The 12,006-nt window shown below is 51.8% G+C and overlaps 1 protein-coding gene across 1 annotated transcript; it reads left to right on the top strand.

The window, feature by feature from the left end:
• Positions 1 to 3,062: 3,062 nt before the first annotated feature.
• On the top strand, positions 3,063 to 11,347 carry LOC117006359 (synaptic vesicle membrane protein VAT-1 homolog). The gene is made up of 6 exons (XM_033078749.2): positions 3,063 to 3,380; positions 4,167 to 4,374; positions 4,707 to 4,877; positions 4,965 to 5,054; positions 5,989 to 6,230; positions 7,228 to 11,347. The coding sequence occupies exons 1-6, from the start codon at positions 3,063 to 3,065 to the stop codon at positions 7,327 to 7,329; spliced, it is 1,131 nt and encodes a 376-aa protein (XP_032934640.2). The 3' UTR covers positions 7,330 to 11,347.
• Positions 11,348 to 12,006: the final 659 nt, after the last annotated feature.

Raw genomic sequence — 12,006 nt, 5'->3', positions numbered from 1 at the left:
ACCTGTCAAATCTAAATGTAATTTACTGTGATACAGGCACAGTGTCACCCAGGAGGCACGGCATTCCTGGTATGTGTGATGCAGGTGGCACATCCTGTCTGTGTCTTCCTCACTGTGCATCCCAACACGCTGCGTACATGGGTGAAGAAAATGCAGAACAGAGGCAGCAAGAATCTTTCTCTTGAGTTCCCAACAAATCCAGGTAGATGGATTGAGGTCAACACTTGCTCTAAAGCCAGGACACCCAGCTGTAGAGCCCTGAAAGTGTGTGTGGACCCTGGCACCCCATGGGAGCTGACTGCAGCCCCACAGCTGCTCCCCAAGCCTTGCCCTGGCCTGTAGCTGGGGGACAGGGAGCAGCGGGGCTCAAGGAGTGCAGAACAGAAGAGGGGGATGGTGGCACCAGGTCAGGGCCAGAGCTGGAATGGGAACACCAGGTGTGGAGCCCCCCCATGTCCAGCAGCCACCAGAGGGGTCTCAGGAACCCTGCCCTGAGAGCTAAGGGTTTTGTGGGCCTGAGCCTCTGGGGTTCTGTCCTCAAAGAGCCCTGGGATCTGGCACAGGCAGCTGCCTGCTGACGAGAAAACTGCTGCCAGGTTGGTTTTTTATTATCTTCTGCCTGGTCATTGTTAAAATGCCCTTGAGAGCAGAAGAGAGGGACTGCTAGAACCCTTTGTAGAAATTAAAAGACAAGGAACAAAGGGCCAGGCAGGGGAGCTGGCACTGCTCCTACTGTGGCACATCCTCCTCAAGCCCTTTCAGGGGATCAGGGCGGACTGCAGGAGGCTGGAAAAAGCAGGACAGCAGCTTGCAGGGAGGTGCAGGGCTGCTGGAAAGCTGAGTGTCTGGCAGAGAGAGAATGAGAACAATTACCTCGGTGGCCTGTGCCCACCTCTGGCTGTAAATCACCATTCAGAAGGGCACTTGGCCATGTGCTTCTGGGCAGCAAAAGCTCACATTTGGAGAGCTTGCTGGAAAATGGGCTAGAGCAGTGAGCACCAATTCCACTGGGAATAATAGTTTTCTCTAGCTAATGCTCCCTTACTGTTCTGCGCCTGTCCCAGTGAGCAGCTGCTGTGATGTGCTGGGGATCCCAGATCTGCAGGCTCAGAGTGTGCCAGCTGCAAATGCCCAGCCCATGCCCACACACCAGCACCTCCCTGGCTGCTCCCCAAAACGCCCTCACTCACACCAATTCCAGAGCTGCAGCAAGCCAGGACTGACCTTAAACCTGCTGCTTCTCTACAGTGAGAAAACTGCCCCAGCAGTGATGCCTGGAAAAGGTGTCAGCAGGACACAAAGTGAAGTGGGTAAGGATTTACAGAGAAAATGTTACTGACTGAGCTGATAAGAAAAAACTGACTCAGAAACATGAAAGAGAACAAGGCAGAAAGAGTGTCCTGCCCAACCACAGAGCCCTGCCACTGTGCAGAAATGTCCCTGTCCTGCCCAATCTGCTCCAGAGCTTCACAGAGCTGGAGCAATCTCGTGGAAGAGGAATCTGACTTCCCAAATGCCTTCACTGGGGATCATCCCCTGAACTCTGGGGTTGATAGAGGCTCCCTTTGGACCAGCATGTTTGATCCACCACAAGAGCCTGACAGCTGTGAATATAAATCACTGAAAAAGGAAGGCCAGGAAAGCTCCTAGGAGGAGCCATAGAGATAGAGGATTGTTTTGACTGCATCTTTCTAATCTGGGGTGTGGGAAATGCCCACACATCAGGAAGGCACATCTGTATTTCTCAGAAAAAACCAATGGCAAACAAAGGGTGAAGCTAGACTGTGCTCCTGTTGTGCAACTGAACTTGAGTCTCCTCCTTGTTCCCACTGCAGCCACCCCAACACCCATAAATCTGCCACACAGCAGAGCCTGATGTGCAGCCTACCCCAGCTCTGTCCTCCTGCCTCCTTTCCTGTCTTTGTGCTCCTCTTCCTGAGCATTCCCAGAGCTGTCAGTGTCAGGGCAGCCCATCCCGGAGCCTGGCCCTGCAGGACACGGCCACAGGCATGCAGAGCTCCTGCAGCCCAGCTCAGCAACCCACGCTGGGGCTCCTGCACACAGCAAAGCCCAGCAAAGCCCTTGGAGATGCCAGGGTTTGCTGATCCCTGGGCCAGCCAGAGCTGTCACAGAGCTGGGAGTGCCCTGCCCTGCGCTGGAACTGTGCTGGATTTTGCTTGGCTTGGGGAATGACACAGAAATTTCCCAGCACACTGATTATCCATCCTCCAGGTGGTTTGCAGTTTCTTTTTGGGCATGGATTTTTTTCTGCTTCGTGTTCTCTTTGATTTGCTCGCTTGAGCAGCCACCCTGCAGTGGCTGCGGGTGGTTAGGGATGGGTTCACCAGGACCAGACAGCTGAGGTGTGGATTCCACTGCGCTCTGCACACATAAAATGGCACCGAATCGGCATTGCCGATGGTGAGTGAGCAACATGGGACCGAGCAGGAATCCGAGCGCTGAGCTCACGGAGGAGGCTGATGTCTGCTGGCAGAGAGGCTGGATCCAGCGATCTGTCAGCACACGCTGCCTAATTTATTTTTCTTTAGTTGCAAGACTAGAACTCTGCTCCTCCCTGCGACCTGTGTGCAGCCCCTGCTTCCTCCCTGCCGCCCGCAGCCATCGCGGGGACGCGAGCAGAGCCACGGCCACTAAACCCCCCGCAAGTGTCAGGATTTCCGCACTATACATTGTAGAAGTAACTCAGGGAAATGATGCTCCAGCAAAACTGCCATTTCAACCATGTCCCCAGGAAGGACGCAAGCAGCGCGTTTACCCAAATCATGTAGCTAAAAAAAAAAAAAAAAAAGAAAATTAAAAAAAAAAAGAAAAATAAAAGCCAAAAAAGGCGGCATGGAGGAGAAGACGGTCCGTGGTGGCGGGGGCCGGGCGCGGCTGGGGGAGCGGGCCCGGGGCCGGCGCGGGGGCTGCCCGGGAGCTCCGCCACGCCCGCCCGCAGCCGCCGCCGCTCCGCGCTGCCCCGCCCGAGCCGCTCCGCCCCCGGCCGCGCCCAGGCTCTGCCGCCGCCGCTCCCGCAGCCGCTCTCGCCGCTCCGCACCGCCATGTCCGACGAGCCGGCCCCGGCCCCCGCCGCCCCCGAGCCGGCCCCCGGCCCCGAGCCGCCCAAGGAGGCGGCCGAGCACCGGGCGCTGGTGCTGACGGGGCACGGCGGCTACGATAAGGTGAAGCTGCAGACGCGGCGCGGCGCTGACCCGCGGCCCGGAGAGGTCTCGGTGAGCGTCCGCGCCTGCGGCCTCAATTTCGCCGACCTGATGGGACGGCAGGGCGTGTACCCCCGGCTGCCGCCGCTGCCCTTCTGCCCCGGCATGGAGTGCGCCGGCACCATCCGCGCCCTCGGCGAAGGCGTCCGCGACCGACAGGTGAGGGCTGCCCGGAGCGATGGCCCCGAGCCGCTCCGCTGCTGCGGATCCGACCGACCCCGCCCCTGCCCGGCCCGCTGCCCGCGGCCCCGCCGCTCCCCCGGTGCGCTGGGGCCGTCCCGGGGCCGGGACTCCCCTTCGGGCGGGGGACCCGGCCGGACAAAGGCCATGGACAAAGGGGCAGGGCGGGCAGGAATCCGGGACCGCTGCCCCCCGACGGGCCGGGCTTGGGGGTCGGAGCCGCGGGGAGGAGCTGAGGATGAGCGTGTGCTTTAGATTCGGGAGGTTTCCCTAAGTTTGGCCGTGCATTTTCCATGATTGATGCTAGTATTTCCCAAAGGCTCCTGCCTCTTGGCAGGATGATGCTTGCAAGAACCAGAAGTAATATTTTTTGGTATTTAGACCTCCACTCTCGGCTTGAGCAAGGAGGGCAGGACATGGTCCTCATCCCTCTTGCCTTGTTGAAGATCCAGCATGGATCCAATGGTTGGTTTGGGCAACCACAATTTGGGTTTGGGTACTACTACAAAACCAGAGCCTGGAGTGCCTGTGGTCTGTCTGAGGTTCCTGGGGTGTGCCCAGGTCTGTGGTGAGAGATGCTGTGGTGCAGTCTCTGGGTGAGGAAGGAGCAGGCTGTGCTCTGCTGCCTGAGTCCAGACTGCTGCAGTCCCTGCAGACCTTTGCATAGAGAGCAGTGTGCATGCACCAGCTCTGACATAGCATGGGCATGATGGCTTCTTCTAGCCTTGGGAGCTTGTTTCAAACCACTTTGTCCTCTAATTTTAGGTTGGTGATAAGGTAATGGTCCTGGCTTTGTCAGGGCTCTGGCAAGAAGTCGTGAATGTGCCGGTCAATCAGACTTTCCCAATGCCTGAGGGGATGAGCTTCGAGGAAGCTGCTGCTCTTCTTGTTAACTACATCACTGCCTACATGATTCTGTTTGACTTTGGGAACCTGAGACCCAACCAGAGTGTCCTCGTCCACATGGCTGCAGGTAAATAATTCTTGCCAGACCATGCTGAGACTCTTGGTTTCACACCATGCAGTTTCTGAATAAGTCACATGGGTGAGAAAATTATTTGAATGGGACTAGACTCACAAAATGTCACCTAGCAGAGATGCAGACTTTGTGCTGACCCCATTTCCCAGCAACTGGGGTCAGTCTCTCCCAGTGTGTCCCAGGCATCAACCTCACCAGGCAGAGCCTCTATTCCCCAGGCTGCTGTGCTGTGTGATTGCTACAGGCAGGGATAATTTGCCTATTCAGAGGTTTTTCTGACTGCTGAGGCTGTTTGCTTCTAAATCTTTGTCGCTGCTGGTTTTCAGGTGGTGTGGGAACTGCTGCCATCCAGCTGTGCAAGACTGTAGAAAATGTCACCATTTTTGGCACAGCATCTGCCTCCAAGCATGATTTCCTCAAGGAGAGCGGAGTTGCTCACCCCATTGACTACAGAACGATGGATTATGCAGAGGAGATCCGAAAAATCTCTCCCAAAGGTATAATGTGGTGGAGGACTTCTGCAACTGTCTTGCATTTCTTTCAATTGCAAAGAAACTTCTGTTTACTTCCAATTCCCTCTCCAGGTGTTGACATTGTCCTGGACCCTCTGGGAGGATCTGATACAGCCAAAGCTTTTAACCTGTTGAAGCCAATGGGTAAAGTCATCAATTACGGTGAGTGTGATCAAGCTGCCCTAACCCAGGTTGTGTGTGATGGTGGAGTGGGATCCCCACAGGAATGCTCCATGTCTGGGTGCATGGCTGTCAGGGACCATCACTATTCCTTCCTGCACCCTGTGTTGTAGTTCTGTTATTTCATTAAGGTCTTCAGGATCCTTTGGCTTGGTGAAACACTGAGGGGAGTGAATTTGTGTCTTGTCCCCAGAGCTGTGTTCACAGGCTCCAAGGCTCTTCCCTCCCATGGTGAAATCTCTCTTGGAGCAAAAGCTGGTGCCTGCAGGGGAAACTGGAATGTCCTCAGGGAGGAATACTGGCATAGCTGCTTTGTCTAGGCCGAGTTAATGCACAGCCTTGCTTTTCTTTTAGAGGATGTGTGGGAGATGAGGTTTGAGGCTACTGAATACTTATCTCTCCATTCCCCAGCCCTGGAACACTGTGATTTTGTCCCATAGACAAAGCCCTCACACAACCCCCAGTGGGATTCCAGACACTTGCACCAGTGTGCAGCTTTGGTTGTCCCAGCCACTGCAGTGTGTGATTCCCCTGAAGCAGCAGGGCTGTAGGAGAAGGGGAAAGCTGTCCTGCCTGCCTGGCTGGATGTCACTTGTAACCCTTTCTTCCCTCTGCCAGCACTCCAGTCTAGCTGCACTGCTGTTGCCTTAGGAGGGTCAAAGAGAGTAATTGTTCTGCGTTTTTGCCATAGGAGTGCTGATAATCCAAATTGTGCATATCTTGAGGCTGAGGCAGGTGCCTGTTTCCATTGCAGGTTGTCTGGGCAGGTTCTGCTGTGCTCCAGTTCTCAGCTCTGTCCCTCACTGTGCTGAGTGGCTGTTCCCCCTGTGCATGGTCTGAGCTGTTCCATGGGATTCCTATTGCCTCTGGTGTTGTGTTCCAACTTATTGTGGCTTTCCTCTTTCCTTCTTTTCAGGTGTAGCAAACCTGATCACTGGGCAGAAGAAGAGCCTCATGGCTATGGCTAAAACCTGGTGGAACCAGTTCAGCATCACTGCCTTGCAGCTCATAAATCAGAACAAGGCTGTGTGTGGCTACAATCTTGGATATTTGGATGAAGAAGTTGAGCTTCTTGGAGGTGTTGTAGCCGAGTTGGTTAACCTTTACACTCAAGGCAAAATCAAGCCCAAAGTTGACTCTGTATGGCCCTTTGATCAGGTGAGTCAGGGCTAACACAGGGGTTGGCAGTGGTACACAGTGAGCACCCTGTTAAAAATGTCTAATAACCATCTGTTCTCAGACATTCAGTGCCTTATTCCTTTTAAAATATTAGGGCTGAGTAAAGTGACTGGGCTCTTCTGCTCCAATGCACAGGGCTGGGCAATGCCAGACAGTGTCCCTGTGGAGCAGGGCAGGTGCTCAGCTGTGCTCCATGGGCAGCAGCAGCCAGGAGGGGGCTGGGTTCTACAGCAGACTGCAGTATGCCCTGAGAGTCTGTACCCTGTAATTAAGCAGACAGATGGGAAGGTTGTTGCAGCCCTTCCAAGAGTGCAAAAGAGCCCAGGCAGTGAAGCAGAATGAGGATATTAGAAGGGAGCAGCAGGTTTTTCAGCAGCTCTGCTCTGCTCAGGGTTATTGTATTGATGTGTCCAGGCAGAGTCAGGCTCTTCCCTTGGGAATCCTGTGCTGAGGCAGGACTTGCTGCAGGGGAGCAGAGAACTCTGTGATGATCAGTCAGTGCTCATACATGAGAACTAGTCTGATACAAAGGCTTAAGGAAAGCTTTGATTCCAGGACTGGCCCAGGAGCTTAAAAATAATGATAATAATGATACAATTCTGTGCATATATTGTTTTGTGTAGCTGTGGAGACTTTGTCTTCCTGGCAGGTGGCTGGATTCCTCCTTTTGGAGAGGAAGCTGTGGTGACACACACTGCACTTCCACATTTGTGTGAGCAGAGCATCCCTGTGTGTGTTAAGGTTGTGCTGTGTGAATTCTTGAGGATAGCTTCCTATGGGCCTTCTGGGGTAGCTGCCCAGGTCTGTCCAAAACACACCTGTGCAGAGGCACCTGAATGCTTGAGATTTGCTTGAACTGCCAAGAAAGCTGCCTCCCAGTTATGCCTCAGACTGGTCTGAGGATGCTGAGGGGCCCAGGAGGGGCATGGACACTCTGCAGTGGGTGGGATTCTTACCAGACTCCTTTTGCTTCCAGGTGGCAGATGCTATGAGGCAGATGCAAGAAAAGAAGAATGTTGGAAAAGTCATCCTGGTTCCTGAAGCACCCAAGGAAGAATCTAAAAAAGCAGAGAACTAAGGAGAAGAGATGTATGCAGATTATGAATTCATGGTTAAACTCCCTGATCTCTTTGGGACCAGGAAATGGACAGATCAGTATCTTCCATCTTTCACCAGTACAAGAACATCATGGTTATCATTCAGATGAGGTTTGCATGCTCTTGTTGTGACTGACCCTTTGCCAGATATGCCTCCTGCTCTCTCTTTTGAAGCCTGTTTATTTCATACTGTTTTCTAACCACTTGTTTCTCCACTGAATTTCCAGACTAAACTTATTTTTCTCTGGCAGTGAGGCTGAACCTTCCAAGCAGTTGGTGACTAACAACTGCACAGCCTGTCACTGTAAATTCATGGTGCAGTGTACTGTAACAGCTGCCAAATATCTCTGCAGAAACTGAGCCCTGCTGAAGCATTTGCACTGTCAGCTTTGGGAAGTTTGTTCAGCAGAGGATTGGCCAAATGTAGGATGTTTCCTCCACAGCCAAAGGATAACCACAGCTAGCCTGGTTTAATTCGAGCAGGGGTTTCTCTTCTGTTCACAGTAACCCAGCTCTATTCCCTCTGCTTTTTGTAGGCCACTAACACAGCCAGATAGTAACAGCTCATGTTGTTTTTGCCTTGACCATCCTGGCAATTTGGAGTCTGTGGCATATCGTACTTTATTTGCAGTCACTTCTCTCTGCAGTCAGTAAATACCCTGACAGGTTGGGCTGGGCTTTATCTGACTACAGAATGAAAGTTTAATTTAGGTAACCTGATTCTGTCCATTTTCTATTTCCAAATTGTATAGAGAGGTCTGATCAGTGTCTGATTTTTAGAGACCATAAGGACTCAACTGTGTCTCAAACGACTGGAACAATTGATGTTGGCTCTGTGCTTTATTATGTTGGGCTCCAAGTTGGTATTGTTAGGGCTTCACCCTTGTCTTTGTATTTCCAAGGGCTGCAGTATTGAATTGGACTTCATTGAGATGGAAACAAAATAGTCCCCTGTTAATGCTTTGTGCAGTGCCCTGTGCACTGAGGAGGTGTTGCAGTTTTTGGGAAGGAACTTTCAAGAGCCAGTCCTGTGGGCTGGCTGCCCAGTAGCCTGGGCTGGCTCTCCCTGTGGCACACTGGTTAGTGAAGCTGTTGTCAGGGTAGCAGGTAGATGATAAACAGCCCAGCTGTCAAACCTCTTGACCTGCAGTTTTCTGAGCAGTTTTCTCTTGTGTCCTGGCTCCTTTGCTGTGGCAGGGCTTGACTCTTCTTCCCTTGAATCTGTGTCTTGGGGCTCCAGCACTGAGGGTTTAGGAGCTGCCTGGGATGCTCCTCTCTATGCCAGAACTTCTACTTTTCTTTGCTTGTGTGCATTTGGAAACAGAGCTTTGTAGAGACCCAAGCCCAGCTCTGTGAGCACCTTGAGTCCTGGGTGATGCTGTCCTTCCCTGCTTGCAGCCCTGGGTGGCTCTGGTGCTATCAGTGCTCTCTTGCCAAGGATTGTAGGTGTGGGGGGGCTTTTGGGCATCATTTTGGATTTGAAGTGGTAAACCCAAGGGCACCAAGAAGAGTTGCCCATCATGGAAGAAGTCCTGTTCCAGAAACAAAACCTTGAGACTAGAATCCTGCTTAACTAGGCCACAGGGAGGGCCCAGGGCCCAAGGAGGGCAGGTACCCACCACAGCCCTACCAGCCAAGAGGGTCCATGCCACAAAGGGCTGGGGTTCCTCTCTGGTTTCCCCCTCTGCCTGCTCCAGTGGGACTCCTGTCTGTCAGTGCAGCTTGGTTCAGGCGCTTGGGCTCAGTCAGAGTTCTTTAAAAATGCAAAGGCACAGCTTCCAGGGGTCTTGCCCTGGCTAACTTTAAATATTGCAACAACCCTGTTCTCTAGAACCTCAGAGGAGTGCTGGAGTCCTCTCACAGATCCTTGTCAGTTCATCTCTTGAACTTCATAAACACAGGCTGATGGAACTCTCAAGCACAACTTTTTACCTTTCTGAATCCAAAATCTTGCTGCCTCTTTCAACCTGCCCCGTTGTGCTACTTTAGATTGAATCCAGCAATGTCTAATGCTGCTTTACCAGATGTGAAAACAGAAGGACTGTCTAAATTGCTGACACAGAAAGTCTGGACCTCTTCCTCTGAGAAACTGGACTTCACCTTGATGAAAGGCACAAAGCCCTACACATCTTTCTGCTCTGCAGGCTGGTAAGAAGGAAAGCTGTTGTGGTGTGTTTCACAGTAACATCCTCTCCCTGCTTTACTCTGAGGTTTGTGCTCAGTGCCTTACGTGGATGGCCTTGGGCCAGGTGCTGTGGCAGGGCTCTCACAGACCCTGTGCCCTGTGTGCCACAGCAAACAGCATCTCGGTGCCTTCTGCTACATGACTGGGAAGTCACTGGGGCCTTTTCCATTCTGGCCTTTCAAAGTATTGCCAAAACCCTCTTTTGAGTCTTAATAGCTCTGTTTTGTGAATGCTGGTGATGTCGTTGGACTTTCTGTGAATTAGCTGTTCTCCCCAGGTGTTCCAGCCTCTCTGGGGCTGACCTGGTGGTTCTGTACCCCCCAGTCCGTAAGACCTGTTGTAAAGCCCTTGTCTTTCCCAGGGCAGCTGTTTGGCTCCAGAGTGAGCCTTGAGTGAGACTTTATCAGCTGTTCCTTGGCAGCCTTGGCTCTTTGGAAACAATCCTAGCTCCTGGCTCTCTTTGGGCTCACATGTCTTCTACCTAGCAATTCCTGAAGCCTTTATCAGGGCAGGAATGCCAAGCAGTTACTGCCTGTTCGAGTTCAGCACTGGCTATTTTGTGTCTCTTGATAGCAACAGTGTTTTCTACAGGAAGACCAAGATTAAATGTAACCTTGCAATCCTCTGCCCCCTGCTCAATGCTCTGGTCTAGATGGGTATGGTTGGTTGTGTTTTGGTTTTTTACTTTTTTTTTTTAATGGGCCAGTAAGTATAGAACCTATGTAAAACAACTCCAAGTGTCTTAATCAAGTTAACCAGCCAGTTTGTATACTAAGGACCAAAGCAAAAAAACCAAAATGAAACCCTAGGATAAAAATCATCCCATTCAATGTTGCTTCTTTAGGGCAAAGTTGTGCTACTGAGGAACTGGGAGATTCCTGTACTTATCATGTATACCATTCCAGAAGTGCAATTTAATGTTTATTTTACTGATTGTCTGACTCAATGGTTGCGCCATTCCAGAAGTGCAATTTAATGTTTATTTTACTGATTGTCTGACTCAAAGGTTGTGCCACGAGGAGTCCAAGTTGAAGTGTAAGGAGTTGGTGAGTGGAGGAGGCACCCAGGGCCCTGCCTGCTGCAGGGGGCTCGGTGCCAGTGCCACTTCTGTCACTGCTGTAGTGACCTCCCAGCCTGGTGCTGCTGGCCTTGGACAAAGTGCAACTCCTTTGCTATCAGCAGGCAGGGGTTGTCACATTTTTGGCTCCCTGAAGCTCACTTGTGTTGCAAGCTGACTTCAGGAGGGGAAGGGAGCAGAGGTGGCTCTGCTTGCACAGAGGAGTGTGGTCCCTGCCAAGTGCTCTGGGAGGGAGTTCAGCTCTATGCTTTGTTTCAGACACCTGCATTAAACTAGAATTGATTGGCCAGGGAGAAGTAAAAAGCTCTGTGTGTGTGTCAGGCTTCAGCTAGTGCAGGATCCTGGCTGCTACCATAGGTGTTAAACCACTCTGGTTGCCTGAAGTCTCTGGTATGCTGAGCCCTCGTGATGGCAAAGTGTTATTGGCAAGTAGAACATGAGCATGAGGTGAAACGTGTTAGACTCTGAGTGAGCCTCTTACAGCATATGGTCTGGTCTGTACTGTCTGATTGTGTTGATTTGCAGATTTGTCATATGAGTGATGCTCATCCTACAGACACATAGTAAATCTTTTGTTTAAAAAATATATTTCGCTTTGTATGTGTAACCAAGTTGGACGGAAGACAACTGTGCCACTGCTGTTTACATGACTACAATGTGTACTGCTCCTCTGTCAAATGTTACCATATGCCTTATGTGTTTCAAATGTTAATTAAAAGCATAACAAAACCTTCCACATATGCTGCTCAGGTTTCTGTTGTAGTGAACCCTCTGCCCACAGCTCAGGGCAGGTTCAGTTGACAAAGTGTAATGCTCCCAGCATGAGGAGATGCCTCTGCTCTCAGGGACAACTGTTGATTGTTGGCTTGAGTGCTGTTCCTGACACTCTTCCTGGAGGGTAGCCATGGTGATTTTTGTTTGTGAAGCCTTTAGCTGGGCTCTGCACTTTGTATCTGGGTGTCTCAGTAGCCAGGTGGGGCTGAAGTGGGTGCCTGGGCTAAGGGTAAGACAAGGCATGAACAGCCACTACCAAACATGAGAATAAATCCTATTTATTTATCAGCATAGAGACTGGCCCTGGGAGGCAGCTGCTGTGGGTGCAGAAAGCTGTCAATGTTCTCAAGAGAACACCAGGTCACTGCTGGCCTCAGAGCAGGTGCTGGGGAGGGGCTGGAGCATGGGGCTGTCAGTGACAAGAGCTGACACTAAGGACAGCTCATCCCTGAGCTGGACAGCAGCTGAGCAGATGGTGGAAGAGACTTCTGGAAGCTGGGGCTGGACTAGGTGCAGACTTCTGCCTGGGTTTGTGTCTGCTGCTGAAAACCACATAGGGCTCAGCCTGCAACCAGCTGAAATCAGCTCTCTGAGTGCTGGCAGGACACACATGCCAGAGGA

This window comes from Catharus ustulatus, chromosome 23, assembly GCF_009819885.2.
Source record: "Catharus ustulatus isolate bCatUst1 chromosome 23, bCatUst1.pri.v2, whole genome shotgun sequence".
Classification (NCBI taxonomy): domain Eukaryota; kingdom Metazoa; phylum Chordata; class Aves; order Passeriformes; family Turdidae; genus Catharus; species Catharus ustulatus.
The sequence above is the reverse complement of the archived record's forward strand: the minus strand, read 5'-3'. Positions and strand labels throughout refer to the sequence as shown.